The following is a 27047-nucleotide window of genomic DNA, read 5'->3' as shown; positions in this document are numbered from 1 at the left end:
TTCAGTGCTGCATATAGTTATTTTTAAAAATACCTGTCAGAAGGCTGAGGTGGGAGGATCACTTGAGCCTGGGAGGTCGAGGCTGTAGTCAGCTATGTTGATGTCACTGTACTCCAGCCTGGGTGACAGAGTGAGACACCTCTCTAGAAAAATTAAATAAATAAAAGTTAGGAAAAAAAATCTTGTAAAGTGTTTTTGATCGTTTATCAGTAGGGAACACTGTGAGCTACTCTGCCATTGCTAGACCAAGTGTGGGCACTAAAGTTTTGCACTTGTCGATAACATAGTGGTTATGACAGGAAGGGAACCTGGTGTTTCAAATTCCACGTTACCTGTTTTGAATGTAAGTGATATTAGGATATGTAAATGAAGTGCTCTTACAGAGAAATATTAAACGAGAATAAAGGTGAGAGTCAGGGCTAAAGGTTCAGGGTTGGAAGGCTGCAACATAGGAGCCTCTTAAGTTATTACTGGAAGGAACCTTGTATAGCCACAAGTCCTGCGTTTTTTTTAATAATGGGTAGCTACTCATGACTGGATCTTGAAATCTGTTTGGGGGTTGCAACCAGCAGTTCTGAAAAATAAAAGTAAATAGAAAAAACTTTCATACTACATTTTATGTACTAAAAGTAAGCATGTAATACTTCTGTATATGTGTGAGTGTGTGTATAGATATAAATGTATTATGTAAATGTGTATATATAGAGTCACAACCTAAAGTGTGGGTCAGGCCAGGCACGGTGGCTCATGCCTGAAATCCCAGCACTTTAGGAGGCTGAGGTGGGCAGATCACTTGAGGTGAGGAATTTGAGACCAGCCTGGCCTCATGGTGAAACCCCGTCTCTACAAAATACAAAAATTAGCTGGGCATGGTGGCACATGCCTGTAATCCCAGCTACTCGGGAGGCTGAGGCAGGAGAATTGTTGAACCCAGGAGGTGGAGGTTGCAGTGAGCCAAGATTGTGCCACTGCACTCCAGCTTGGGCGACAGTGAAACTGTGTCTTAAAAAAATAAAAAATAAAGTGTAGATCACAGTAAAAAACGTTTGGAAAACACTTAAATGCAATCCATTTATTTTAAAAATGAAGAGACAGAGCTTGGAGAAATTGAAATGTGCTTCCAAGGTTACTGGTTCAAGCATTAGATCAGGAATAGAATCTGGCCCTCTTGGTACCCAGACCACCGCTTTTCCAACATCACCACATTTGAAGGCAGAAGTACAGCCATAGATTTATTCTGCATAGATGAATTTAGAAGATCAGAAAAGTGTTACGTATTTTTCTGGAGAGTTCACAGAAAGAAAAATAAATGTTAGGAAAGTCAGAGGGGAGGCTGCCAACAAAGGGTGCAACTATGTTTATACAGCGTAGGTACAAGAGAGGATATGGACCTGGGAAAGACTTTTGCATCTGGTAAATTGGTGGAGGGTAGGAGCAGAGGCATAGAGCATATGACAGGGAGTTTAGGAGGGAAGTGGTGATAAGGATATGAAATCAGTCCCTTAAAAGTTGGGTCAGTAATTGCTGTGAAGCAGGAAAATCTTCCATTTTGTTTTTCTCCCAAGAAAGGAGGAGGCAGTAAGAGGTTTGGGGCAAACATATTGGAGGAGATCAGGAGGAAGTCAGAAATTTTTTTATTTTTTGAGACATTCTCACTCTGCTGCCCAGGCTGGAATGCAGTGGTGTGTTCTCAGCTCACTGCAGCCTCCTCCTCTGGGGTTCAAGTGATTATCGTGCCTCAACCTTGTGAGGAGCTGGAATTACAGACATGCGCCACCATGCCTGGCTAATTTTTATATTTCTAGCGGAGACTGTGTTTCACCATGTTGTCGAGGCTGGTCTTGAAATTCTGACCTCAAATGATCTACCTGCTACAGCCTCCCAAAGTATTGGGATTATAGGCATGAGCCACCATGCCGCCTGGAAATCAGAATTTTAAGAAAGTGTTCCCTATGCCAACACTTTCAGTTGCCATAGGGAATCAAGGAGAATGCCATTGAATTTGTTGAGGAGTTTATTGGTTGACTGAGAAGACAATTTCACTTCTGAGTGAGCATACAGAATTAATTGCAAACGGTTTAGGAGGAAACCTGGGGAATTACGTCATAGCGGAACAGTGTGCTGACCAGTGGTCTAAGACCTTTTGCAAAAAGTAAGAATGAATGTAGTTGAAAGGGCACAAAGTTGAGCAAAGTTTCCATGTGTTTACCTTTTTTTTCCTTTTTTTGAGATGGAATTTCATTCTTGTTACCCAGGCTGCAGTGCAATGGCATAATCTCGGCTCACTGCATCCTCCCTGCAACCTCTGCCTCCCAGGTTCAAGCGAATCTCCTGTCATAGCCTCCTGAGTAGCTGGGATTACAGGCACACACCACCACAGCTGGCTAATTTTTATATTTTTAGTAAAGACGGAATTTTACCATGTTGGCCAGGCTGGTCTTGAACTCCTGACCTCAGGTGATCTGCCTTCCTGGGCCTCCCAAAGTGCTGTGATTACAGGTGTGAGCCACCGTGCCTGGTGCATGTGTTTACTTTTTACACTCAGGATGTCTTTTTTGTTGTTGTTGTTGAGACAGGACCTCTCTCTGTTGCCCAGGCTGGAATGTAATGATGTGATCTCGGCTCACTGCAACCTCTGCCTCCTGGGTTCAAGCGATTCTACTTCCTCAGCCTCCCTTGGGAGTACAGGTGTGCACCACCACACCTGGCTAATTTTGTATTTTTAGTAGAAATGGGGTTTCTCCAAGTTGGCCACGCTGGTGTCGAACTCTTGACCTCAGGTGATCCACCTGCCTTGGCCTCCCAAAGTGCCAGGATTATAGGAGATGTCAATGTCTGAAGCTATTTGGTATGCAACAAGATCCTCAAAGTGTCAAGAAAAAGGAAAAAATATTGAAGATAAATGGGGTGGTTAGGAGGCAGAGGAGAGGGAAAAGTAAATATGTGGAGGCCAGAGGAAATAAATGCAGGGCCTTATTTATTCAAGAGTTGGGAGATAATTGAAGCTTTCGAGTAAATTAGGCACTCCTCTTCTGAGATTAGAATGGTCCAATCCAGCCAACTCTCATCCAGTCTTGCTCCTTGGGATCATGAGTTGTATTCTCAAGAAGCTAGATAAACAAAATTAGCCGGGCGTGGTAGTGCATGCCTGTGGTCCCAGCAGTTCTGAAGGCTGAGGTGGTAAGATTGCTTGAGGATGGGAAGTTGAGGCGGCAGTGCAGTGAGCTATGATCTATCACATCACTGCACTCCGGCCTGGGCAAGAGACTGAGAACTTGTAAAACAAGCAGCAGAAGCTAGGTCATATGTTTTCTTTCCAATATTATTACCTATATTATTTTTACATAATATTCCATCAACAATGAAGGAATGTTGGTCTTGGGAGATCCTAGGTTTCTGTAAAAGTGAAAGAGATCAAGGAAACGCAAGATACTGAATTAGGATGGGAAGATGTACTCTTCTAGGGTGTCCTCTTTCATATGGGCCTGAAGGTGTTAAGGGGTGCAGTGGGAAGGGGGAGTGAATGAAAGCAACTAACTTGTAATAGCATGGCATGCCCAGGTGGGAGCTCAGGTCTCTGACTCACCTGCCCTGATACCACAGAGTTTACCAATTTGATATTTCATGAGATACCAGGAAGTGCTCGTGGCCATACATAAATATCAGGCCAACAGGCTACAGGGGTGTGACAGCGCTGGTAGTCATATTTGGAAGGAAGATGCATGTTTGTATGCATGGTTGCACAGCAGACCTGGTTTCACAGTGTCGAGACACCCCTTCTCATTGTAAGCTGAGAGGAAACAAATCAATACAATATATTGCATTTCATTGAATCCAAAACATAATAATCATAACAGAGTGATGCTTAGGGTACTTTGCAAAGTACTAGTTGCTGCTTTTTTTTTTTTTTTTTTTTTTTTTGAGACAGTCTTGCTCTGTCCCCCAGGCTGGAGTGCAGTGGTGTGATCTTGGCTCACTGCAACCTCCACCTCCCAGGTTCAAGTGATTCTCATGGTTCAGCCACCTGAGTAGCTGGGACTACAGGTGTGCATCACCACAGCCAGCTAAGTTTTGTTTTGTTTTAAGTAGAGACAGGGTTTCGCCATGTTGGCCAGGCTGGTCTTGCTCCTGGCCTCAAGTGATCTACCTGCCTCGGCCTCCCAAAGTGCAGAGATAACAGGCATGGGCCACCGTGCCTGGTCTTAATTGCTGCCATTTATTAAATGCCAGTTGCTATGCTAAGTACTGTAGGTTGAGTGTATACGAGGTGTGCAGGTCTAGTAGAGTCTGAGTTCCATGACAGCAGTGGATGAAGATGGTGTTTCGAGAATCTAACATAGTGCTTGGTGTATAATAGATGCTCAGTAAATATTTGTTGTCAAGTGAAATATTCTACTTTGGGTCCCAGAATGTGTATTATCAGAAACTAAATAGTGCCGGGGACAGTGGCTCACACTTGTAATCCCAGCACTTTGGGAGGCCATGGCAGGAGGATGATGAGGTCAGGAGTTTGAGAGCAGCCTGACCAATGTGGTGAAACCCCATCTCTACTGAAAACAAAAATTAGCCAGGTGTGGTGGCATGCACCTGTAGTCCCAGCTACTCAAGAGGCTGAGGCAGGAGAATTGCTTGAACCTGGGAGGCAGAGGTTGTAGTGAGCCAAGATTGTGCCACTGCACTCCAGCATGGGCAACAGAGAGACTCCATCTTAAAAAAGCATACGAAAAGTTAAATAGCAAGGAGAGATGCTGAAGAGGTGAATTTCAAGGAAAGAGCAATCCAAGGACTAGAGAAAGTGTCATGGAGAAGTTGGGACTTGAGCTTTAAAAGATAATAAGTGTGCAGAAAGGATGGAAAAGGCCCAGAGACAAGCTAGGAATGTTCAAGGAATAATAAGAAAACAGATCATTAAACTTTGTTGTTTACAGGTTTAATAACAGTATCAGGTGCCCAGTTCTCTGGGCTCACTGAGAGGAAATGACTAATTGGATGATTAGAAAGAGGCCTCCCACAGTAAGTGATCTTCCTTGCGGAACTGGTTAGAGGCTAGTGCGCTCACACCCAACTGAGAGGAGTAACTGAAGTCAAAGACTGGGAAGGCCGGGCTCGGTGGCTCATGCCTGTAATACCTGCACTTTGGGAGGTCAGGAGTTCAAGACCAGCCTGACCAACCTGGTGAAACCCCATCTCTACTAAAAATACAAAAAAAAAACTAGCCGGGCATGGTGGCGGGTGCCTGTAATCCCAGCTATTCAGGAGGCTGAGGCAGGAGAATCGCTTGAAGCCAGGAGGCAGAGGTTGCAGTGAGCCAAGATCGAGCCACTATACTCCAGCCTGAGTGACAGAGCAGGACTCCATCTCAAAAAAAAAAGACTGGGAAGTCTGCTGGGCATGGTGGCTCACATTGGTAATTCTAGCACTTTGGGAAGCTGAAACAGGAAAATCGCTTGAGCTCAGGAGTTGGAAGCCAGCCCAAGCAACATAGTGAGACCCTGCCTCTACAAAAAATAAAAGAATTAGGTGGGCATGGTGGCTTGGTCCCAGGTACTTGGGAGGATTGCTTGAGCCCAGGAGGTCGAGGCTGCCATGAGCTTTGATTTCGCCACTGCATTCCAGCCTGGGCAACAGAGTGAGACCCTGTCTCACAAAATGAAAAAGACTGAGAAGTCATGTCAGAGTTCAGAGCTGAAGGTGACAAAGAGGCCCAACTCCTTTGTTATACACACAGAAGCAACAGCCCAGAAAGGTTGTATAACATGTCCAAGGTCACACAGGTAGGGAGGCAGGGCGAGGCCTTCTGAATTGTTGTCCCAGTACTTTCTTCACCACACCCACACTTGTTGCTCTCCCAAGATCTAGGAGCAGCTCTACACATATCCCCAAAAGTCGAAGACCGGGAAGAGATAGGGGAATGAAGTGGCTTCACCCCACTCATATCCTAGGTTTAAGCAGATTTTACCATCAAATTATTGGAAATATAGTAATCCTTATTTTAAGAGATTAGGTTCACCTTTTTAAATAAAACCTAAGCACTTAATTACCTACATTTTTTTTCTATTTTGTCTTATTCTTTTGTTCCATGAGTTTATATCTGGCTTGTTAGACTAGATTCATTCACTCAAATGGAACTAACCTTAAAGACCATCTGGTTTAACTCCACTTGTTTTGCTGTTCCTGAAGTTCCAGCAGATGAAACAACTTGCCTGAAGCTACAGAATGCTTTAGAGGACATTTCAGCTTTCCATATCCTTGCAGTGGCACGCACCATTTTGCCTCCTGGGTTCAAGCAGTTCTCCTGCCTCAGCCTCTTGAGTAGCTGGAACTACGGGCTCGCGCCACTATGCCAGATTAATTCTTGCGTTTTTAGCAGAAATGGGGTTTTACCATTTTGGCCAGGCTGGTCTCAGACTCCTTACCTCAGCCTCCCAAAGTGCTGGGATTACAGCAGGAGTCACGGCACCCAGCCTGTAATTAAAACTTTAAGCAATTATAATTTAGATCAACTGATTTTGGTGGGGGAGAGGGGACAGTTGTAAAAGATAAATAAAATGTTATGAGAGCAAGCGGAAGGAATAAAACTAAACAACCTAATTAATGTAAACGGAAGAAAGTCTGATTTTATAGAGTAGGATAGAAAAATAGCCAGAGGGTTATGTAGTTGAGCAAATTTTGAACCGTCACAGTTAATGCAGGAAATGGCTATGCTTATATCAGGAAGACGCAAAATGCAGAACGGGCCTTGATGTTTAATGGAGAGCACTGGCTTGGGAGGCCAGTTTTGAATATGCTGCTTATGAGCCGTTTGGTCTTAAACAAGTTATTTCGTTCCTCTGTGCCCGTTTCCTCATTTGTAAAATGTGTGCAATATTACCTTGCCTCAAGAGCCTTAGTAAAGTAGGACCATTGTGTGTGTGTATAGAAAATAGAGCTTTTCATGTAAAGTTGTGTTGACTGACATAAAAATTTGCTTAGTAAACAGTGACAATTTATCTTTATTTTACAAAAATTATCTTTGCCCTGTTGATTATTTTACTTCTGCTGCCTAAAGATTAAAAAAATAATCTCACAGTTTTAAGCTCAACAGCATACCTTGCTAGCATTTACTTGTATTTGGTGAGTGTTCAGAAATGGTGTTTGAGTTTCTCCTGGTATTAATCTCACTATCCTAGCAGCATAAGAAGTTGCAGACTACTGTAATTTGGGCTCTTGACCCTCATTTGTTGTTCTGTTGGCCTAGATGGGGACCTGGAGAAGAAAGCGGGAAAGGGAGGCTTTCAGCTAGGTCTTTGAGGTGGAATTTCTCCCGGCAGGGATTTTACTTCAGGCTACTTGCCAAAATAGCCGGCATTGCTGAGCAAAGGCCACCGGGAACGTTTTTCCTGTTGCTGTTGAGGTTTAGGACCCAACTGTATAATTGATTCACCTCTGAAGTTTGGTGATCCGGGAAGTCTGCTATGAGCCCTGCAGCTTTGGAAGTTTTAAATAATAGAGCAGGATAAAATTTCTCCAAATAGAAGTAAAGTAGGTGCTAGAAGAAAAGCAGTGGGGGCTGGGTGGGCTGGCCTGAGTGATGTGGTAACACGAAAAACCAGGATTTCTGATTCCTGCAGGCAGGGCTGGGGAAGAGATGGGCACATGTACACAGAAATTGCCTCCTCTCAGGGTTTGCTGCAAAAAGACTGCTTCTAGATGCATTGCTAGGCAGGCGGTTGTGTATTTGCTTTTTTTATTTTTTGTATATTATTTCAACAATATTTTATTACCTTTTTTTTTTTTTTGTGAGACAGAGCCTCACTTTGTTGCCGAGGCTGGAGTGCAGTGGTGCAATCTCAGCTCACTGCAACCGCTGCTTCCCAGGTTGAACCGATCTCCTGCCTCAGCCACCTGAGTGGCACTACAAGCTCACATCAATGCGCTCAGCTATTTATATATATATATATATATATATATATGTATTTTTTTTTTTTTTTTTTTTTTTAGAGACGTGGTTTCACCATGTTGGCAAGGCTGATCTCGAACTCTTGACCTCAGGGGATCCGCCGGCCTTGGCTTCCCAAAGTGCTGGGATTACAAGTGTGAGCTACTGTCCCCAGCCTTTACTGTGTAAAGGACTTATAATTTATGTTATATTGGGTGGCATTTTATAAATACAATCATATTAATATGTGCAAATATGCTTAAATGTATTATTGTTCACAGTCTTATTGTGGGCAAACTGTGGCTCTAAATGTTAGGTTAAATTGTGCTCTGGAATTGCCACTTTGTTATTAGCTACCAGCTGGCTACCAAAACCCAGAAGTGGAATTCCAGGTTACAATGCATATGATTTGCCTGCCTGGGAAAAAAACTGGAGACAGAATAGCTATTGGTCAAGGACTTGGACTCTGGAGCTGAGGTGGGTTCAGATCTCAGCTCTTCCACTTACTGGGGCAGTTACTTAATTTTTCTTCCTTCCTAATCAGTAAAATGGGGACAATAGTAGGGTGTTATGCAGATAAATTAATATTTATAAAATACCTAGAACAGTGCATGACACACATAGTGCCATATATACATTTGTTTTCTTTTCTTTCTTTTTTTTTTTTTTTGACACAGGGTCTCCAGGCTGTGTGTGCAGTGGAGCTATCACAGCTCACTGCAGTCTCAACCTCCCAGGTTCAGGTGGTTCTCCCACCTCAGCCTTCCAAGTAGCTGGAACTACAGGCACATGTCACCACGCCTAGCCAATCTTGTTTGTTTGTTTTGTAGAGACTGAGGGTCTCACTGTATTGTTCAGGGTGGTCTTGATCTCCTGGTTTCAAGTGATCCTCCTGCCTCCATCTCCCAAAATGCTGGAATTACAAGTATGAGCCACTGTGCTTAGGCAGTACGACTGTTTACAAAAAAAATTGCTTTGTTCCTGTGAGGTTAAAAAGTATTGGTTAAGCTCAGGTCCCCACTGATCTCAACTTCTACCCCAAATCCTAGGTGCTTCCCTGAGACAAACTCTGGGATGAATTTGGAGTGTTTTCCTTCGAGACCTTTCTCCGTACACTTATATATTATATGGGGTTTTGTTTGTTTGTTTTGTTTTGTTTTTGAGATGGAGTTTCACTCTTGTTGCCCAGGCTGGAGTGCAATGGCTCCATCTCGGATCATTGCAACCTCCACTTCCCAGGTTCAAGCGATTTTCCTGCCTCAGTCTCCCAAGTAGCTGGGATTACAAGCTGCACCATCATGCCCAGCTAATTTTTTTGTATTATTAGAAGAGATGGAGTTTCACCATGTTGGCCAGGCTGGTCTCGAACTCCTGACCTCAGTTGATCTGCCCATCTCGGCCTCCCAGGATGCTGGAATTACAGGTGTGAGCCACTGCGCCCAGCCTTTATGTTTATATAGAAATATGTATGGGTTTTTGTAGATTTTCCTTTCTTTCCTCTCTTTTCCCTGTTCTCCATTTTCTTACAAAATTGTGCATTTTCTTAAAAAATTGTGGCATATTTTTGTGCACCTTTCTTCTCCCCTGGTTCATTTAAGTGTAAATGTTTGCACAGTTTGAGCAGGACTTCCAGTTCCTGTGAATCACTTCTGCCATTCCAGTTCTTGCTATCCTAGGACCTCCCAGCTGAAATCTGCTCTGTGATGGCTTTAGGATTTGTTGCCTAAAAATTGTTTGGGGTCCCTTGGCTAAGCTCTAGGTGAAAGACTGCAGAAAGAGAGGCCCAAGGGCAGACTAAACCCACTTTACAGTTCTGCCTCTCACCACTAGAGATGGCTGGGCCTTTGGAATTCTTCCCTGAAAAAGGGCATTCCCCATTCCCCACCCAAAGCAACAACAAAGCTTAGCACGTGGTAGAAAAGGAAGAGATAATAATCTTAGATTCAAACTCCGGGGGTGGAATTTCGAGGGTTTTAGGACTAGGAAAGGACAGCAAATAGGAAGATGTTGATCTCAAGCAGAGCTGGGCTGGCTGGTGTACCTCTCAGTCAGTCCAGTACGCTCAGGGTTCCAGCTCCATCCTTTAGGACAAGCCCTGCAGAGATAGCCCGGGTGGCTTGGGTGATTCATATGTAAATGTAGGAAGCCTGGGGGAAATGCTGACCCTATTCAAAGGATTTTAGGGGGTTGTGGTACATTCCAGAGTTCTGGGAAGATTCTGCCCTGCCTGCTTACTCTCAGGCCCACACCTCCACACACAGCCAATTCTGGGTGCTGCAGGTAGGTCCTGGGGTGTGGGAGCCAGCAAGGAAGGAAGTGGAACAGGCAGCCACTTCTACCCGGCTCAAGGGCACCTGGGACCTGGCCCGGAGCTCAACATTTTCCCCATTAGAGATAGAGCCTGTTTTCCCAGGCAAGGGAAGCGTGCCTGGCTCTGCTCTTTAACTCTGAAGTGTGTGTGATGGAGTTGTGGGAAGCTGTGGGCTAATGACTCCCTTCCTTAGAACCTGAGGAAGTGAGCCTGGTGATAATGTACTAACCGGAAAGGGGTGGGGGTGGCTTGAGAAGGAATGGAATCAGGATGGGGTTGGGGTTAAGCCACACCACTGAAAGAACCCCACAGCTAATTGTTGTAACACAGGAAGTAAATTTATGTAACATTTCCAGCTCCTTATCACCTGCAGGGCCATCCTAGGAAGAAAGTGAGAGCTCATTTTATTGTCCTCATAGAAAAGTGGAATTTTAGAGTCTGCAAAGGGCACTTTTCTACTTGGTACATTTTGCCAAGTGCATTTACCATCTATCAGGTGCAGATGGCATATTCTGGCCCATTGTGAGAAAACGACTAGTGTTTGTTGGGTTATTACCTTATTCAACTCCCTCAACTAATCTGCAAAGCGAGTTTTATTTTCCTCATTTTATAAGATTGGGAAATTGAGGCCCAGAGATAAAAGTGGACATTTTCAGGGCCCCCCAGCTACATAGTGGGGAAGTGCAAGATTCAAAGCCACCACAGCTGGCTGAGGGTGGAGGCTGCTTTCTCCTACTTTGTTATTTAAGATACTAAACATTTTATTTTATTTTTTTTTAGAGACAGGTGTCTCACTATTTTGCCCAGGCTGGTCTCGAACTCCTGGGCTCTAGTAGTCCTCCCACCTCAGCCTCCCAAAGCTCTAGGATTACAGGCATGAGCCACCACACATGGCCCAGATACTAAAATTTTAGGGCAGATATTTTTATTAGAATATATGGCACAAAGGAAAAACAATTTTTACACTTAGTCATTTCAAGCCAGACTTTAAAATTTGACTTGTCTTTGAAAATTCTCCAAGTGTTAATAAATATATTTGTGTCACCTGAAGGCCACCTGTATCTTAAGAAATACCTTGGGTTGCCAGGAGCAGTGACACGCCTATAGTCCTAGCTACTTGAGAGGCTGAGGTGGGAGGATCACTTGAGATCCCCAGGAGTTTGAAGCCAGCCTGGGCAACAGCCCCATCTTAGAAGAGAAGGAGGAAGAAAAAGAAACACCTAAGGTTTTATTAAAATTGCGGATACCCGGGTCCCACCCAGATTTGCTGAATCTGAATCCCAGAGGTGGTGACCAGGAAACTGCATTTGAGTGAAAACATCCCACAGGGTTTTTTAGTCACACACACAATATATTTGGGGTTTTAAAGGCTGCTCAAGAGTTTATAAACCCTGGCCAGGCGCTGTGGCTCCCACCTTTAATCCAGGAGGCTGAGGTGGGCAGATCACCTGAGATGAGGAGTTCGAGACCAGCCTGGCCAACATGGTGAAACACCATCTCTACTAAATATATAAAAAATTAGCTGGGCGTGGTGGCTTTCGCCTGTAATCCCAGCTACTTGGGAGGCTGAGGCATGAGACTCGCTTGAACCCGGGAGGTAGAGGTTGCAGGGGGCTGAGTTGCACCACTGCAGTTCAGCCTGGGAAACAAGAGCGAAACTCTGACTCAAAAAAAAAAAAAAAAGTTTATAAACCCCATCTATGGGGGTGGGGGTGGGGAAAGGCATGCTGGTAGTTTAAAAGAATTGTTATTGTTTTTTTCTGTTTTAAAGAAATAAAAATCTAATATATAGGCTGGCTGGTTTCTGATTGATGCATATGTGCTTGCTGGTACTTTGTGCTTTTAACCACTATAATTAGTAGAATTTTGATTATTAGGAGAGTACACAGTGGTTTCCAGGGAGTTTTTAAGATGTGAAGCAAATAAGCTCCAGACCTTTTCTTGTTGAGATTCCAGGCTAGGGAAGCCAAATGGTGCAGGATTAAATGCACGGGATTTGGATTTAAATATATTTAGGTTCTAAATCCACAGCTGCCATTTACTCATTCTATAACCTCAGACAAGTTTATCAGCCTCTCCAAGGCTGGGTTTTACTATCTATTAAATGGGAGTAATAATACCTACTTAAAAATTCTGATGTGAGTTTTAAATGAGTTGGGATATAATCTGTAAAGAACCTGGTATGTGCTAGGAAATGTTCTCCCTCTCCAGAGCTTTTTAGTCTTGTATTTAAAATGAGTTTCTATTTTCACATTGGCACTAATGAGACCATATTTGGGACTGAGAATCTGTTGCTCTGAAGTCACAAAAACAATTTAAAACAAGGCTATTAAAAATAAATTTTACACATAACGCAATGAATTTAGAATCATAGTTTAACACTGATGAAATGAGGGTTATGCTTAAAGTTTTGCCATTCATTTCCAAAAAGTTTCAAGAAAGACATTTTTCCATTGTGTCTTTTAAATTTTATTTGAATAATATCAAATATACAGAAAATTTTACTAGTACAACGAAACTCCAGTATACATTTTATACAAATTCACTGATATTTAACATTTTTCTGTTTTTGTTGTTGTTGTTGCTGTTTTTGGTTTTTGTTTTTTTGAGACTGTTTTGCTCTTGTTGCCCAGGCTGAAGTGCAAATAGTGCAATCTCGGCTCACTGCAACCTCTGCCTCCTGGGTTCAAGTGATTCTCCTGCCTCAGCCCGTCGAGTAACTGGGATTACAGGCATGTGCCACCATGCCCGGCTAATTTTGTATTTTTAGTAGAGACAAGGGTTTCTCCATGTTGGTCAGGCTGGTCTTGAACTCCCAACAGGTCTTTTACCCAGCCTGGAGTTCAGTGGCACAATCTCAGCTTACTACAACCTCTGCCACTTGGATTCAAGCCATTCTCCCACCTCAGCCTCCTGAGTAGCTGGCATAACAGCCATGCCCTGCTAATTTTAGTATTTTTTTGTAGAGATGAGGTTTTGCCATGTTCCCCAGGCTGGTCTTGAACTCCTGAACTCAAGTGATATACCCATCTTGACCTCCCAGAGTGCTGGGATTATAGGCATGAGCCACCATGCTTGGCCTAAAATGGTGATTTTCTGATTCCATCATTTCTCTTATTTACCAACTGACATTATCCCTTAAGAGCAAGCTTTCTCTTCTCCCCCATTTATTTATGTACTTATATATTTATAAATTATCAATATGAACTCACAGATTCTCATTTAACAGAATAATCCATTGCTGTGCTTTTTCATTTATACTTAAATTGTGCCAGATTGGCCAGTGGGAGCCCCCTTCAGGCTGGCTTCCGTGCCCTTTGACCCATCCCCACCATGTTGTTGAGTACTTCTTCACTTTCTGCCTCATGTTCAAGCTCAGCTATACCTTCTCTGCCCCAGCCCTGGAATTAAACATTTCTCCAAAGAACCCTGCCTTCTTTTAGTGGAGAATGGCATCTAGAAACCAGAATTTGGGTTGCACTCTTAAACACTGGAATTCCTCACTTTTTGTTTTTGTTTTTGGAGATAGGGTCTCTGTCTGTCACCTAGGCTTACTGCAACCTCCACCTCCTAGGTCCAAGAGATTTTCATGCCTTAGCCTCCCAAGTAGCTGGGATCACAGGTGTGTGTGACTACGCCCAGCATTTTTGTATTTTTAGTAGAGATGGGTGTTCCCATGTTGACCAGGCTGGTCTTCAACTCCTGACCTCAAGTGATCCATCCACCAGCCTTGGCCTCCCAAAGTGCTGGGATCACAGGTGTCAGCTACTGCGTCCAGCCCAGAATTCCTAAATTCTGAGAGAAAGCAGTGTGGGAGATTTTCTTGGAGAATAAATCTGCTGTGGAGTCAGACTTTCCATAAGTAGTTTGAACACTTGTGTTTTTGCTTCTTAAATCTGGGTTAAAATATTCCTGTAATTGTGCTCAGACCTACTAGTGTATTTACGTACCAAATTTGTGGTTGTTTAATTGGATCTTAAGGAATTTGATAGAAACTCAGCAGACTGATTGTTTCACTGTTGAGTTCTTTTCCATTGCTTATTATCATGTTTAATGTTCATTTTAGATGAACAAATGCTGTTATATGTTTATAAATAACTCTCATCCTATGTATCTAAGTAATAGATAATTGTAAATGCTAATGACAGGATACATATTTGTTTTAATTTTTAGAATCATGCTGTTTAGTTCTTAGAGATTCTTATACTTGAAAATACCATTGATGAATTTCATGTTTATAGTAAGTTTGTATCTACTTCTTTGTATCTACTTCAAATGTAGAAGTAACAAAACTTTCTTGTGCGTTTTGGTTAAGGTTTTCATAGGAAATATCTCAACAATTTTTTACCTATTTCATTATATGCTAATGTTAATCCACCATTACAGTGACTGGAAAATGATAGGTGCTATAATTATCCAGATCTCAGATGGATAATTTCTTATTTTTATTTTAGCCTTAGTTGGCATTACTTTGCGTTCCCCATAATATTCTGTTTAATGTGCTACATCTAAATTTTAACTTCCAGCTTGGTATTTCTGGTGCTGTGATCATGGACCAGGTTTGTTTTTTTTTTTTTTTTTTTTTTTTGAGACGGAGTTTCACTCTTGTTACCCAGACTGGAGTGCAATGGCACAATCTCGGCTCACCGCAGTCTCCGCATTCTGGGTTCAAGCAATTCTCCTGCCTCAGCCTCCTGAGTAGCTGAGACTACAGGTGCGCACCACCACGCCCAGCTAATTTTTGTATTTTTAGTAGAGATTTAGACCATCCCACCTTGTTGACCAGGAGGATGGTCTCGATCTCTTGACCTCATGATCCACCCGCCTCAGCCTCCCAAAGTGCTGGGATTATAGGCGTGAGCCACCGCGCCTGGCTGGAACCAGGCTTTTTTTTTATCTGATTAAGTGAAAGCAAGTCTTGATAAGGCCAGACCCCTCTAACCTCTAAGGAGCTTGTAGACATGCTTTGTTCACTTAAAGTGGGCTAGCTTCTTCTTTTTAGGACAGATTCTCAAAATGGTATTACACAGGTTGGAGTTCTCTCTACAGTGATGACTTTCTCAGCTTCATCTGTCCCTGTTTAGAACGAACATGTGCCATCAGATTTCCTGAGGGTTGACAATAGTGAGACCTCTGGTTCTCAAGGAATTGGTTCTGTTTGCCCTCAGACTGTGGAAGGGTCCTGCTTTTCCCCCAGAGCTGCTGACCAGTTCTCTTTTCCCTTCTAGAAATGACGCTTCTCTCCTCCCAGTCTTCATCACTAGTGGCCCCTTCTGGGTCTGTGTCCACTGAAAACCCAGAGCAGAGGATGCTGGAGAAGAGAGCCAAGGTGGTAGAAGAACTTCTTCAGACAGAGAGAGACTACATTCGGGATCTGGAAATGTGTATTGAGCGGATCATGGTACCCCTGCAGCAGGCACAGGTGGGAACTGGGAGGCAGTTAGAGTTAGTTTGACCTTCAATGTGGTCCTCCAGTCAGAAGCATTAGGATATAGGAACTTTCACCACAGATCTATTGGATTTGAAATAAAAACTGTGACTGTGAATGCTGCTGCTCTTAATAAAGGGCCTTATCATATGTGTGTCATCAGCTTAAGCCTTCAGCTTCCTGTCACTTGTCAAGTCTACTGTTAATCTACTGGACACTGCAGTAACTCCCAGGACACTTCCTGTTTCTGTGGCTCCTGAAAACAGTTCCAGGGACTCTGAATCATGGCCCTGCTGGAAGGCTGAGTGATGAGATAACAAAGCCTGGTAGGGAGGGGTTACGTGGCTCTAGTACCTGTTCATACAGTTTATCCAGGAAACCCTGACTAACATGTGAGTAGGCTAGGGACTTTTCTAGATGCTGGAGGTAGTAAGAAAAGGGTAACAGTGTCCTGGGGTTTATAGTCCTTACTGCTTGTAACTTGACCACCCGGGCTGAGCTTGGGTTTACACCCTTGAAGCATTCACTCCCAAGTCCTTCCGTAGTAGGTAGGCAGTGCCACGGGATGTTGGGTGCTGGGTGGGAATTTGTATCCCAGTGCATTTGTTAAGCCAAATTGGTTCCACTGTCACTTACTAAAGTGCTGGTGGGAGTGGCAGAGAATAGTTGGATCAAGGACAAAGGATGACACTAAAGATAACATTGGATGTTTCTATTCTGGAAACTTAGCAAAAGTGAGTAAAGAAAGTGACATTGAGCTGTTCCTAAGGTGAATGAAATTTCATTAATCTCATTTCCGTGCATCTTTATGTTGTGTTTCCTTCTCTCAGGTACCAAACATTGATTTTGAGGGCCTTTTTGGAAATATGCAGATGGTGATTAAGGTCTCAAAGCAATTATTGGCTGCTCTGGAAATCAGCGATGCTGTAGGTATGAACTCCTGCATTGTTTCAGAAGCAGCTTTTTAAAAAAACTTCATGGGCAGAGCGAAGGGGCCTCCTTGATACTGAGTGACTTTGCCGCCAGGAAGATACAGGTTTAGGTATTTAGTTAAAGAGGTTATTTGTCCCCTGCTTTCCTTCTGTCTCAGCCTACTTTGAGGTAATAAGGATGATAGCAATAGAAGAAGATTCGGATGTCATACAGTCTGATGTTTTTCACACTCATGGTTGCAGCCCATTACTGGGTCATGAGATCAACTTATTTTCCAATAAAATAGAAAATATCAGAATACAGCCAGCTGCAATGGCTCACACCTGTAATCCCAGCACTTTGGGAGGCTGTGGGAGGAGGATCACCTGCGGTCAGGAGTTTGAGACCAGCCTGTCTCTACTAAAAATACAAAAATTAACTGGGTGTGGTCATGGGTACCTGTAATCCCAGCTACTTGGGAGACCAGTGTAGCAGGATCACTTGTGCCTGGGAGGTTGAGGTTGAGGCTGCAGTGAGCTGAAATCACACCATGTGCTAGTATGCTCCCGCCTGGGGGACAGAGCAAGGCTTGGTCTCAAGGAGAAAAAAAAAAAGAAAATATTAGAATGCACTGTAAGTAATAAGTTTACCAATTTTTGAAACTTTTTTTTTTTTTTTTAGACAGGATTTTTACTCTTGCCCAGGCTGGACTGGAGTGCAGTGGTATGAATTCAGCTCACTGCAGCCTCAACCTCCCAGCCTCGAGCCATCCTCCCACCTTGGTCTCCCATGTAGCTAGGACCACGGGCACATGCCATCACGCCCAGCTAATCTTTGTAATTTTTTTCTGTAGAGATGGGGTTTTGCCATGTGGCCCAGGCTGGTCTCAAACTCCTGGGCTCAAGTTATCCACCCACCTCGGCCTCCCAAAGTGTTGGGTTTACAGGTGTGAGCCACCACACCCGGCTCTGAAAACTTTTGTTTTCATTTCACATTGAGTCATAATTTAAAATGTATTTATGTGGGACATTGTCAAAAATGTTTTTAAAACATTCATCTAGTTCTTTTAAACAAGGGAACTTACTGGTTATCCATTGCTCTGTAACAATTGCACCGAAACTTGGCAGATGAAAACATTAAACATGTATTACTTTGCTGCTTCTGTAGGCCAGGAATCTGGAGGTGGCTCCTCTGGGTGGTTCTGGCCCCGGATCTCATGAGGTTGGAATCAGTTGTTGGCCTAGGCCGCTATCATCTGGGGCTCAGGGATCTGCCTCCAAGAAAGGTCACTCCGCTCTTCAGGCCTCAGTTTTTTGCCATGTGAGCCTCTCCTTTGGCTTTCCTCATAACATGGCATGAGTCATGAGTCACCCAAAGTGACCTGAGACAGAGAGAGAGAATGACTGAGAGAGAGAGAGCAAGCAAGAGCAAGCATACCTGAAACAGGAACCACTGTCTTCTATAACTTGATCTTGGAAATGACACAGCATCCCTTCTGTCATATTCTGTGGGTAATACAGACCAGTCCTGGCACAGTGTGGGAGGGGACATCCTATCATTTTGCTGCTTTATTGGAATCCTAATTACAAGAGGCTACTCCATTTCCAGCCATAACACTATACACAACATCCAGCAGAAGGAAGGAGTGACCCTGTGTCATCTTAAGAGTTTGCAAACCTTTTCCAGAGCTCTCTGATCAGAGATCTTCTTGTTTATCAGTGGCCAGAAGTGGGTGACATGCATGCAGCTAAGCTGATGGCTAGAAAGGGGGAATGGGGTCATGACACTGGCTTACACTAGATGGTATTTACCTGACTCACCTCGGAGAAAAATGGACACAGGAACAAAATCAGGGTTCTGTGGCCTGAAGGGAAGGAGGAAACAGCTCTGGGATGTTGTAGCATTAGCATGGTTAAGGTTTCCTGAGTGTTTCTCTCTCAAGATAAGATAGGATCTCAGTTCTCTACAACAGACAGCCCTCTGAGGTTTAGGTACTATTGTTCCTTCTTTTTTAGACAGGGTCTCACATTGCTCACTACAGCCTCAATTACCCAGGTCAAGCAATCTTCTTATCTCAGCTCCCTGAGTAGTCTCACTATGTTGTCCAGGTTAGTCTTGGACTCCTGGCCTCAAGTGCTCTTCCCTCCTCAGACTCCCAAAATGCTGTGATTATAGGCATGAGCCACCACACACCTTTTTAAGACAGGGTCTTGCTCTGCTACCCAGGTTAGAATGCAGTGGCGTGGTCATGGCTCACTGCAGCCTCAACCTCCCAAGCTCAAGTGATCCTCCCAACTAGCCTTTTTATTTTTAGCAAAGATGAGGTCCTGCCCAGGCTGTTTGAACTCCTGAGCTCAAACAGTCCTCCCACACTGCTAGATTACAGGTGTGACCCCCTCTGCAGCTGGTTTAGGTACTCTTTATCCTATTTTATAGAGAGAAACTGACACTTAGAGGGAAGGCAATTTGCCCAGGTGACATGGCTAGTAATTGATGTGGCTGGCATCCAAACTCAAGTCTTTCTGTCATGCAGGCAAATGCCATTAGCCTCTATACAGAATACAGCTGTGTCTTTCGTGCTTCCTGGAACAGTTAGAAAAACTGGAGCCTGAGGTTCTTGCCCTTAGTGGAACCAGAGAGGTCAGGGAAGTTGAGGAAGGGGACATGCATTGAGTTGAGCAGAAGGAAGTCACTGTGACCCAGTTTTAGTGTGATGGTGAAGCATAAACACCAATGTATACAATTTTATTAGGCACTCGAAATAAGTATCTCTGGGTCATTTATTTGAATTATGAAAGAAATGAGATAAAGTTGGCTGGTGTCTAAAATGAATTAATTATAAATTAAGTGGTTACTTATTTTTTAATTACCTGTTATCATGCCTAGGGCTCCCAGCTGGTTGGAGTTAACCAGCTCCCACAAGGCACCTTCTCCCCTTGTGTCTGATTCAAACCTGAAATGAGAGTCTTAGCATATGTCTCTTACAGTGTACTATTCCTTACTTATGACAGTAAACTGGGAAAAGAAAGCAAATATCCATAATCCTACCTCCATAAGATAGCACCTGTGTTGATTTTTCCTTCTTCGCTTCTTATCCAAAGTCACACAAGGAGTGTAGCAGGCTTCGATGTGTTGAAGACACCGAGAAGCGGTGGAAACAACTCTCTGCTGAAAGCCTGAAACGGGGGCCCAAGTACTAACTTCCCTGAGGAGGGACGGTGGATGGTGGGGCCTGAGGGAGCCAAGACTGAGAGCACCATGCCCTAGCTCTAGCAGAAGCCTTCAGTCAGGGATTCACAAAGGACAAATGAGGTCTGAAACATCCAATGAGGGAAGGCTCCGAGAAGCCTGTGAAGGGCAAGTTAAAGCCTTGTGGAGGCATGGGCAAAGGGCAGATGGCCGAGATAGAGGATGATCAAGCAGTGCCAGGAGACTCTGGGTATGTGGTCATAGATGGAAAGGACTGGCCTTACGTGATTTTAAACACGTCCCACGGAGACAGATGTTGTCCATAATGATACAGGATTTGTGTTTCTATGTATGACTGTGCTCAGTTTTACCATCTCTAGTGTTTTTCTTTTTGAGACAGTCTCACACTGTTGCCCAGGCTGGGGTGTAGTGGTATGATCACAGCTCACTGCAGCCTCCACTTCCTGGGCTCAATCGATTTCCCACCTCAGCCTCCCTAGTAGCTGGGACTACAGGTGTCTGCCACCACACCCAGCTAATTTTTCTGTCCAGTGTTTTCTGATATTTTCTTTTCCATTCCATTTTATCAGCCAGGTGTGTTGGCTCATGCCAGTAATCTTAACACTTTGGGAGGCCGAGGCAAGGTGGGCAGATCATGTGAGCCCAGAAGTTCTAGACCAGCCTGGGCAACATGGGAAAACCACGTCTCTATGGAAAAAAAATCCATTCTGTCTTGTCAAAAAAGTGCTTATCGTGACCTGTTAAGTAGATTTCATTACCCAGAGTTTGAAGGAAATTAAGGTTTAGATTTGCTAGTTTGTAATTGATGTGGAATAGTCACTATCGGGGAATTTGAAGATCAGAGAACTGAGAAGTATAAATAATCATCAGGCTGGATGGTGAAGGTTCCAAGAATGCAAGTAGGGAAAAGTGCTGTGAAAAGAAGGTAAACTAAGGTAGAATGGTGAAACCACATGAAGACATGGGTGGCTTAGGGATTCCAAAGTGGTGGTGAAGGCCAGGCATGGTGGCTCACACCTATAATCCCAGCACTTTGGGAGACCAAGGTGCGAGGATTGCTGAGCCCAAGAGTTCGAGACCAGCCTGACTAATAAGGCAAAACACCATCTCTACAAAAAAATACAAAAATTAGCTGGGTGTGGTGGGGCACACCTGTAGTTCCAGCTACTTGGGGGACTGAGGGCAGAGAGTTGCTTGAACCCAGGAGGTCAAGGCTACAGTGAGCCCCGTGTTCTTGACACTGGACTCCAGCTTGGGTGACAGAGCAAGACCCCATCTTTAATAAAAAAAAAAAAAAAAGTGACAGTGAAGATGAAAAAGGAACCAGCCCCATTCCCACTGCTGTGACTGGTGGGTTGCAGGAGTAGGCAGAAGAGTATGAGCCAGGCCCAGTGAGTGTAATTTCAATAGTTTGGGAGGCTGAGGCAGAGGGATTGCTTGAGGCCTAGGAGGATTGCTTGAGCCCAGGTGTTGGAGGCTACAGTGGGCAGGGATCATGGCACTGCACTCAGTCAAGGGGACAGAGTGAGACCTTGTTTCAAAACAGTTTCTTTTTTTAAAGTAGGGACACTTCCAGTGAGAAAGGGCAGTATGAGGTGATATGAAAAAAATTAAGTTTCTTTTATAGAAAGGAGCTATAATTAAGGAAATTAATTTAAATAGAAACTTTTTTGGCCAGGTGTGGTGACTCAATGCCCATAATCCCAGCACTTTAGAAGCCTGAGGCGGGTAGATCACTTGAGCCTAGGAGTCTGAGGACAGCCTGGCCAACATGGCAAAACACCGGTTCTACCAAAAATGCAAAAATTGGCCAGGCATGTTGGCGTACTCCTTTAGTCCCAGCTACTCAGGAGGCTGAGGTGGGAGGATCATTTGAGCCCAGGAGGTGGAGGGTATAGTGAGCCGAGATTGTGCCTCTGCACTCCAGCCTGGGCAACCTGGGAGACTTTGTCTTAAAAAAGAAAAAAATTAGGTTCTGCACAAGAACAGGGACTTCTGTGGGACACAACAGCGAGAGAACAGAGGTGACTCCACAGAAGCAGTGATAGGCTCCCTGAGGGAGGGGTGTGTGCCGGGGTAGCTGGTAAGAGTGGTTGGTTGTAGGGAGGCAGTAAGTAGCGTCATATTGGAGGGAGGGGAACAAGGATGAGAGGTCTTTTTTGGTGGAACATGAAGCTGAGGAAGGGAGAACCAAATACACTGAGAGGAGGAAAGAAGGGCAAGAGGAAGAGCCATCATAGTAAGCCAAGGACGCACACATTTAGGCCACAGCTCCGAGGGAAATAGTTCTGTGGAAATTTGCTTAGGAATTGTCCCTGTGCCTAACTGGCTCTGGAGATAGGGGGGAAAAATGACATCTTTTTTTTTGTTTTTAACTAATCTCTAACTGAAATATAGCATTTATTTAAAGTATGAATGTAGGGAATAAACCACATAGTTTCAGTAGTAGCTGTGACTTTGTCACCAAAAGAAGTCATATGTTCCTATCACATTAGGTTGTTACAATTATCTTGAAATTTCAGTAACCTTCAGTCAGAAGCAGCCAATGTTATCAGCATGTGTCACTCCTTAGACTATGACCGTATGGGGATTATTAGACTCAGTGCTACATTTGGTTATTTAATGCCTTATAAAGAAGTACATAAAGCTGGTGCTCACACCTATAATCCCAGCACTTTGGGAGGCCCAGGCAGGTGAATTGCTTGAGCCCAGGAGTTTGAGACCAGCCCAGCCAACATGGCAAAACGCTTTCTCTACTAAAATTACAAAAATTAACCAGGGATGGCAGCGCACATCTGTAGTCCCAGCTGCTCAGGAGGTAGAGGCGGGAGGATCACTTGAGCATGGGAGGTGAAGGTTGCAGTGAACCAAGATCGTGTCACTGCACTGTAACCTAGGCAACAGAGTAAGACCTTGCCTCAAAAACATAAAAAATAGGCTGGGCATGGTGGCTCATGCCTATAAATCCCAGTACTTTGGGAGGCTAAGGCGGGAGGATCACCTGAGGTCGGGAGTTCGAGACCAGCCTGACCAACATGGAGAAACCCCATCTCTACTAAAAATCCAAAAATTCGTCAGGCATGGTGGTGCATGCCTGTAATCCCAGCTACTCAGGAGGCTGAGACAGGAGAATCGCTTGAGTCTGGAGGGTGGAGGTTGTGGTCAGCTGAGATTACACCACTTTACTCCAGCCTAGGCAACGAGAGCAAAACTCCATCTCTAAATAAATAAATAAACAGGCCCAGTGTGGTGGCTCACGCCTGTAATCCCAGCACTTTGGGAAGGTAAGGTGGGTGGATCACCTGAGGTCAGGAGTTTGAGACCAGCCTGGCCAACATGACAAAACCCCGTCTCTGTAAAAATTCAAAAAATTAGCCAGGTGTGATGGCAGGTGCTTGTAATCCCAGTCTACTTCGGAGACTGAGGCAGGAGAATTGATTGAACCTGTGAGACAGAGGTTGTATTGAGCCAAGATCAAACCATTGCACTCCAGCCTGAATGGCAGAGCAAGACTCTGTCTCAAAATATGAAAAAAGTACATAGGTTACTAGTTCATAAGTAGGAGATTTATCATTAAAGATATTTTAACGTAATAAACTTTATTCATAGTCTTATTTATGTACAAAAATGTTAGAAACTGCTGTAGTTTCACAGTAAATTTTCCTGGAGATTAGAAAGTGAGAGGGACCAGGCACAGTGGCTCATACCTATAATCCTAGCACTTAGGGAGGCCAAGGTGGGCAGATCACTTGAGGTTAGGAGTTCAAAACCAGCCTGATCAACATGGTGAAACCCCATCTCTACTAAAAATACAAAAATTAGCTGGGCATGGTGGTGTGTGCCTGTAGTCCCAGCTACTTGGGAGGTTGAGGCATGAGAAGTGCTTGAACTGGGGAGGCGGAGGTTGCAGTGAACTGACATGTGCCGTTGCACTCCAGCGTGGGAGACAAGAGTGAGACTCCGTCTCAGGGAAAAAAATTAAGTGAGGGGTCCTTATGGGGTTCTCATCACATCCCTACATGGAGAGTGCTCTTAGATACCCAAATTGGCCCGACTGCAAAGGGACTGGAGGCTCTGTTTCAGAAGCCAGTTTCGTGTGAGTGTGTGTGTGTGTGTGTGTGTGTGTGTGTGTGTGTGTGTTTTCTAAAACAAATACATGAGCCTGGGCAACATAGCAAAATCCCCTCTCTACCAAAAATACAGAAAATTAGCGGGGCGTGGTGGCATGCACTCGTGGTCCCAGCTCCCCAGGTAGCTGAGATGGGCGAGTCACCTGAGTCTGGGAGGTCAAGCAGTGGGCTGAGATTGTGCCACTGCACCCCAGCCTGGGTGACAGAGTGAGACCCTGACTCAAAAAAATAAAAATAAATACATACATGGATGATACGGCTTTCTAAATTTTGCTTTAAATGATTATAACTTCTAGCTGTTAGATGGACGTTTCTTACTATTTGATGGATTGTCTTACTATCATTTCTTGTAATAGGTATGATTTAGCTGGTACTAAAGTTTAGCTGTGTACCTTACATTTAGGATACTGAGAAGAAAGTTACTAAAAACACTGTGTGTTTGTGTATATTCCAAAGGACCTGTGTTTCTTGGTCACCGGGATGAGCTTGAGGGAACATACAAGGTTTACTGCCAGAATCATGATGAGGCCATTGCGCTGCTGGAAATCTACGAGAAGGATGAGAAGATCCAGAAGCATCTTCAGGACTCCTTGGCAGATCTGAAGTAGGAGTTTTGACCACTTAACTTCCATCACAGCTCTTTAGTTCTAAGTTATACCTGTGTATGTGCCTGGACCTGATAAGATATCCATGATATATATCGTTTAAGTGGTCTCCTGCTTTTTTGTCCATGTGAATCACATTTATCTATATATATGGAGTATTATGTTAGAATTGGTCCAGATGAACAAGAGCATAGGTGAGAAGACTAAATATGGGTTTTTTTGTTTGTTTGTTTTGAGACAGAGTCTTGCTCTGTCGCACAGGCCAGTATGCAGTGGCACAGTTTTGGCCACTGCAACCTCTGCCTTCCTGGTTCAAGTGATTGTCCTGGCATGGCATTCTCCAAATAGCTGGAATTATAGGTGTATGCCACCATGCCTGGCTAATTTTTATTCATTCATTTATTTATTTATTTTTTTTTTTTTTTGAGACAGAGTTTCACTGTTGTTTCCCAGACTGGAGTGCAATGGCATGATCTCGGCTCACCACAACCTCTGCCTCATGGGTTCAAGTGATTCTCCTGCCTCAGCCTCCTGAGTAGCTGGGACTACAGGCATGTACCACCATGCCCAGCTAATTTTTTGTATTTTTAGTAGAGACGGGGTTTCACCGTGTTGACCAGGATGGTCTCGATCTCTTGACCTTGTGATCCACCCGCCTCAGCCTCCCAAAGTGCTGGGATTATAGGCGTGAGCCACCGCTCCCAGCTAATTTTTATTTTATTATTATTTTTTTGAGACAGAGTCTTGCTCTGTTGCCCAGGCTGAAGTGCAGTGGCGTGATCTTGGCTCACTGCAACCTCCATCTCCCAGGTTCAAATGATTCTCCTGCCTCAGCCTCCTGAGTAGTTGGGATTACAGGCATGCGACACCACACCTGGCTAATTTTTATATTTTTAGTAGAGATGGGGTTTCACCATATTCAGGCTGGTCTCAAACTTCTGACTTCATGATCCACCCGCCTCAGCCTCCCGAAGTGCTAGGATTATAGACGTGAGCTACCACACCCGGCCTGCTGGGCTAAATTTTGTATTTTTAGTGGAGATTAGGTTTTGCCATGTTGGCCAGTCTGGTCTCGAACTCCTGACCCTGTGATCTGCCTGCCTCAGCCTCCCAGAGTGCTAGAATTACAGGCATGAGCCACCACACCCAGCATGCCTGGCTAATTTTTATATTTTTAATGGAGATGGGGTTTTGCCCTGTTGGCCAGTCTGGTCTTGAACTCCTGACCTCAAGTGATCCACCCATCTCGGCCTCTCAAAGTGCTGGGATTATAGGTGTGAGCCAAGGTGCCCAGCCAAGGTAGTATTGACATCAGGTGAGATTGTCCTGGTCTTACGGAAGCAAGGTGTAAAGATATACTACATGGACAAGCAGATCAAAGGGAAGTTACAGGCTTACTAACATTTTTTAGTAGACTAAATACGCTGCCACAGATATTCATAATTTCCTTTTTGTTTCACATGATTTATGTTCTGAGAAGAATGTGAAACTCAGGATTCTCTAATAACTGTCTCTTTTCTTTTCATGCCCACCGCCTTATAGGAGCCTATACAACGAATGGTAAGTTCCATTGTGGTTTGATGTATATGCTCATTTCTTACGTGGATTTTTCCTAATCCTTTATTTTCTTCCTTTCCTTTATTTTCTTCCTTTATAGACAAACATAGAATTAGACTCACCTTGCTGTATTTTTTTTTTTTTTGTAGCAGTTATCCCCAAGTGAACACTTCATTTATCTGTTTATTGCCTATCTTCTCCTACCAGGGCAGGGACTTTTGGGATCACTGCTAAATCCCCAGCACCTAGAACAGTACCTGGTGTTTGTTAGATGAATACACACTGAATGACTGAAATTCGAAGGTAGGGTAAAAGAACAGAGAGCTATATTTAGGAATAACAAATCCTGCCCATAGGTGTATATTAAAAAAAAATTTTTTTTTAAGATGGGGGTCTCACTGTGTTGCCCAGGCTGGGCACTATATTATTGATAGCTTGCTAAACTCTTTTTTCCATCTCTTACAGGGGATGCACAAATTATATTAACCTGGGCTCCTTCCTCATCAAACCTGTACAGAGAGTAATGCGTTACCCACTGTTGCTAATGGAGTTGCTGAATTCCACCCCAGAATCCCACCCAGATAAAGTGCCTTTAACCAATGCAGTCCTTGCGGTCAAGGAAATCAACGTTAACATTAATGAATATAAGCGGCGAAAGGATCTGGGTAAGAACAGCATAATTGCTGAAAAGGAGGAATGCCCTTTGAGAATGTTTTTCTTCTTAAAACAGTTTATTTCTTATCAAAACAACTAGAGTTGGACAAGGCAGGTGGTGGGTATAATAGGGCTGTGATGAAGAAATGGTGGTAGAATTTGAGGGAAATGTGTTTTGGGTTGTTTGTTTGTTTTGAGACAGTCTTACACTGTTGCCCAGGCTGGAGTACAGTGGTGCAATCACGGCTCACTGCAACCTCCACTTCCCAGGTTCAAGCAATTCTCCTGCCTCCTCCTGCCTCAGCCTCCCAAGTAGCTGAGA

General features: G+C 43.9%; 1 protein-coding gene across 4 annotated transcripts in view; it reads left to right on the top strand.

The window, feature by feature from the left end:
* The window catches only part of DNMBP (dynamin binding protein), a 136514-nt gene that overhangs the window by 88923 nt on the left and 20544 nt on the right, over positions 1-27047 (top strand). For 3 of the 4 annotated variants that reach the window (XM_035268764.3, XM_078346252.1, XM_035268765.3), the window contains 5 exons: positions 15458-15651; positions 16488-16587; positions 24366-24513; positions 26057-26074; positions 26537-26736. In XM_035268764.3, the coding sequence (XP_035124655.2) occupies positions 15458-15651; positions 16488-16587; positions 24366-24513; positions 26057-26074; positions 26537-26736 (660 nt within the window). Of the gene's footprint in view, positions 1-10079; positions 10199-15457; positions 15652-16487; positions 16588-24365; positions 24514-26056; positions 26075-26536; positions 26737-27047 lie in introns of those variants that run through there. The other variant, XM_078346253.1, reaches the window with a different exon arrangement.

Source organism: Callithrix jacchus, chromosome 12 (assembly GCF_049354715.1).
Source record: "Callithrix jacchus isolate 240 chromosome 12, calJac240_pri, whole genome shotgun sequence".
Classification (NCBI taxonomy): domain Eukaryota; kingdom Metazoa; phylum Chordata; class Mammalia; order Primates; family Cebidae; genus Callithrix; species Callithrix jacchus.
The sequence above is the reverse complement of the archived record's forward strand: the minus strand, read 5'-3'. Positions and strand labels throughout refer to the sequence as shown.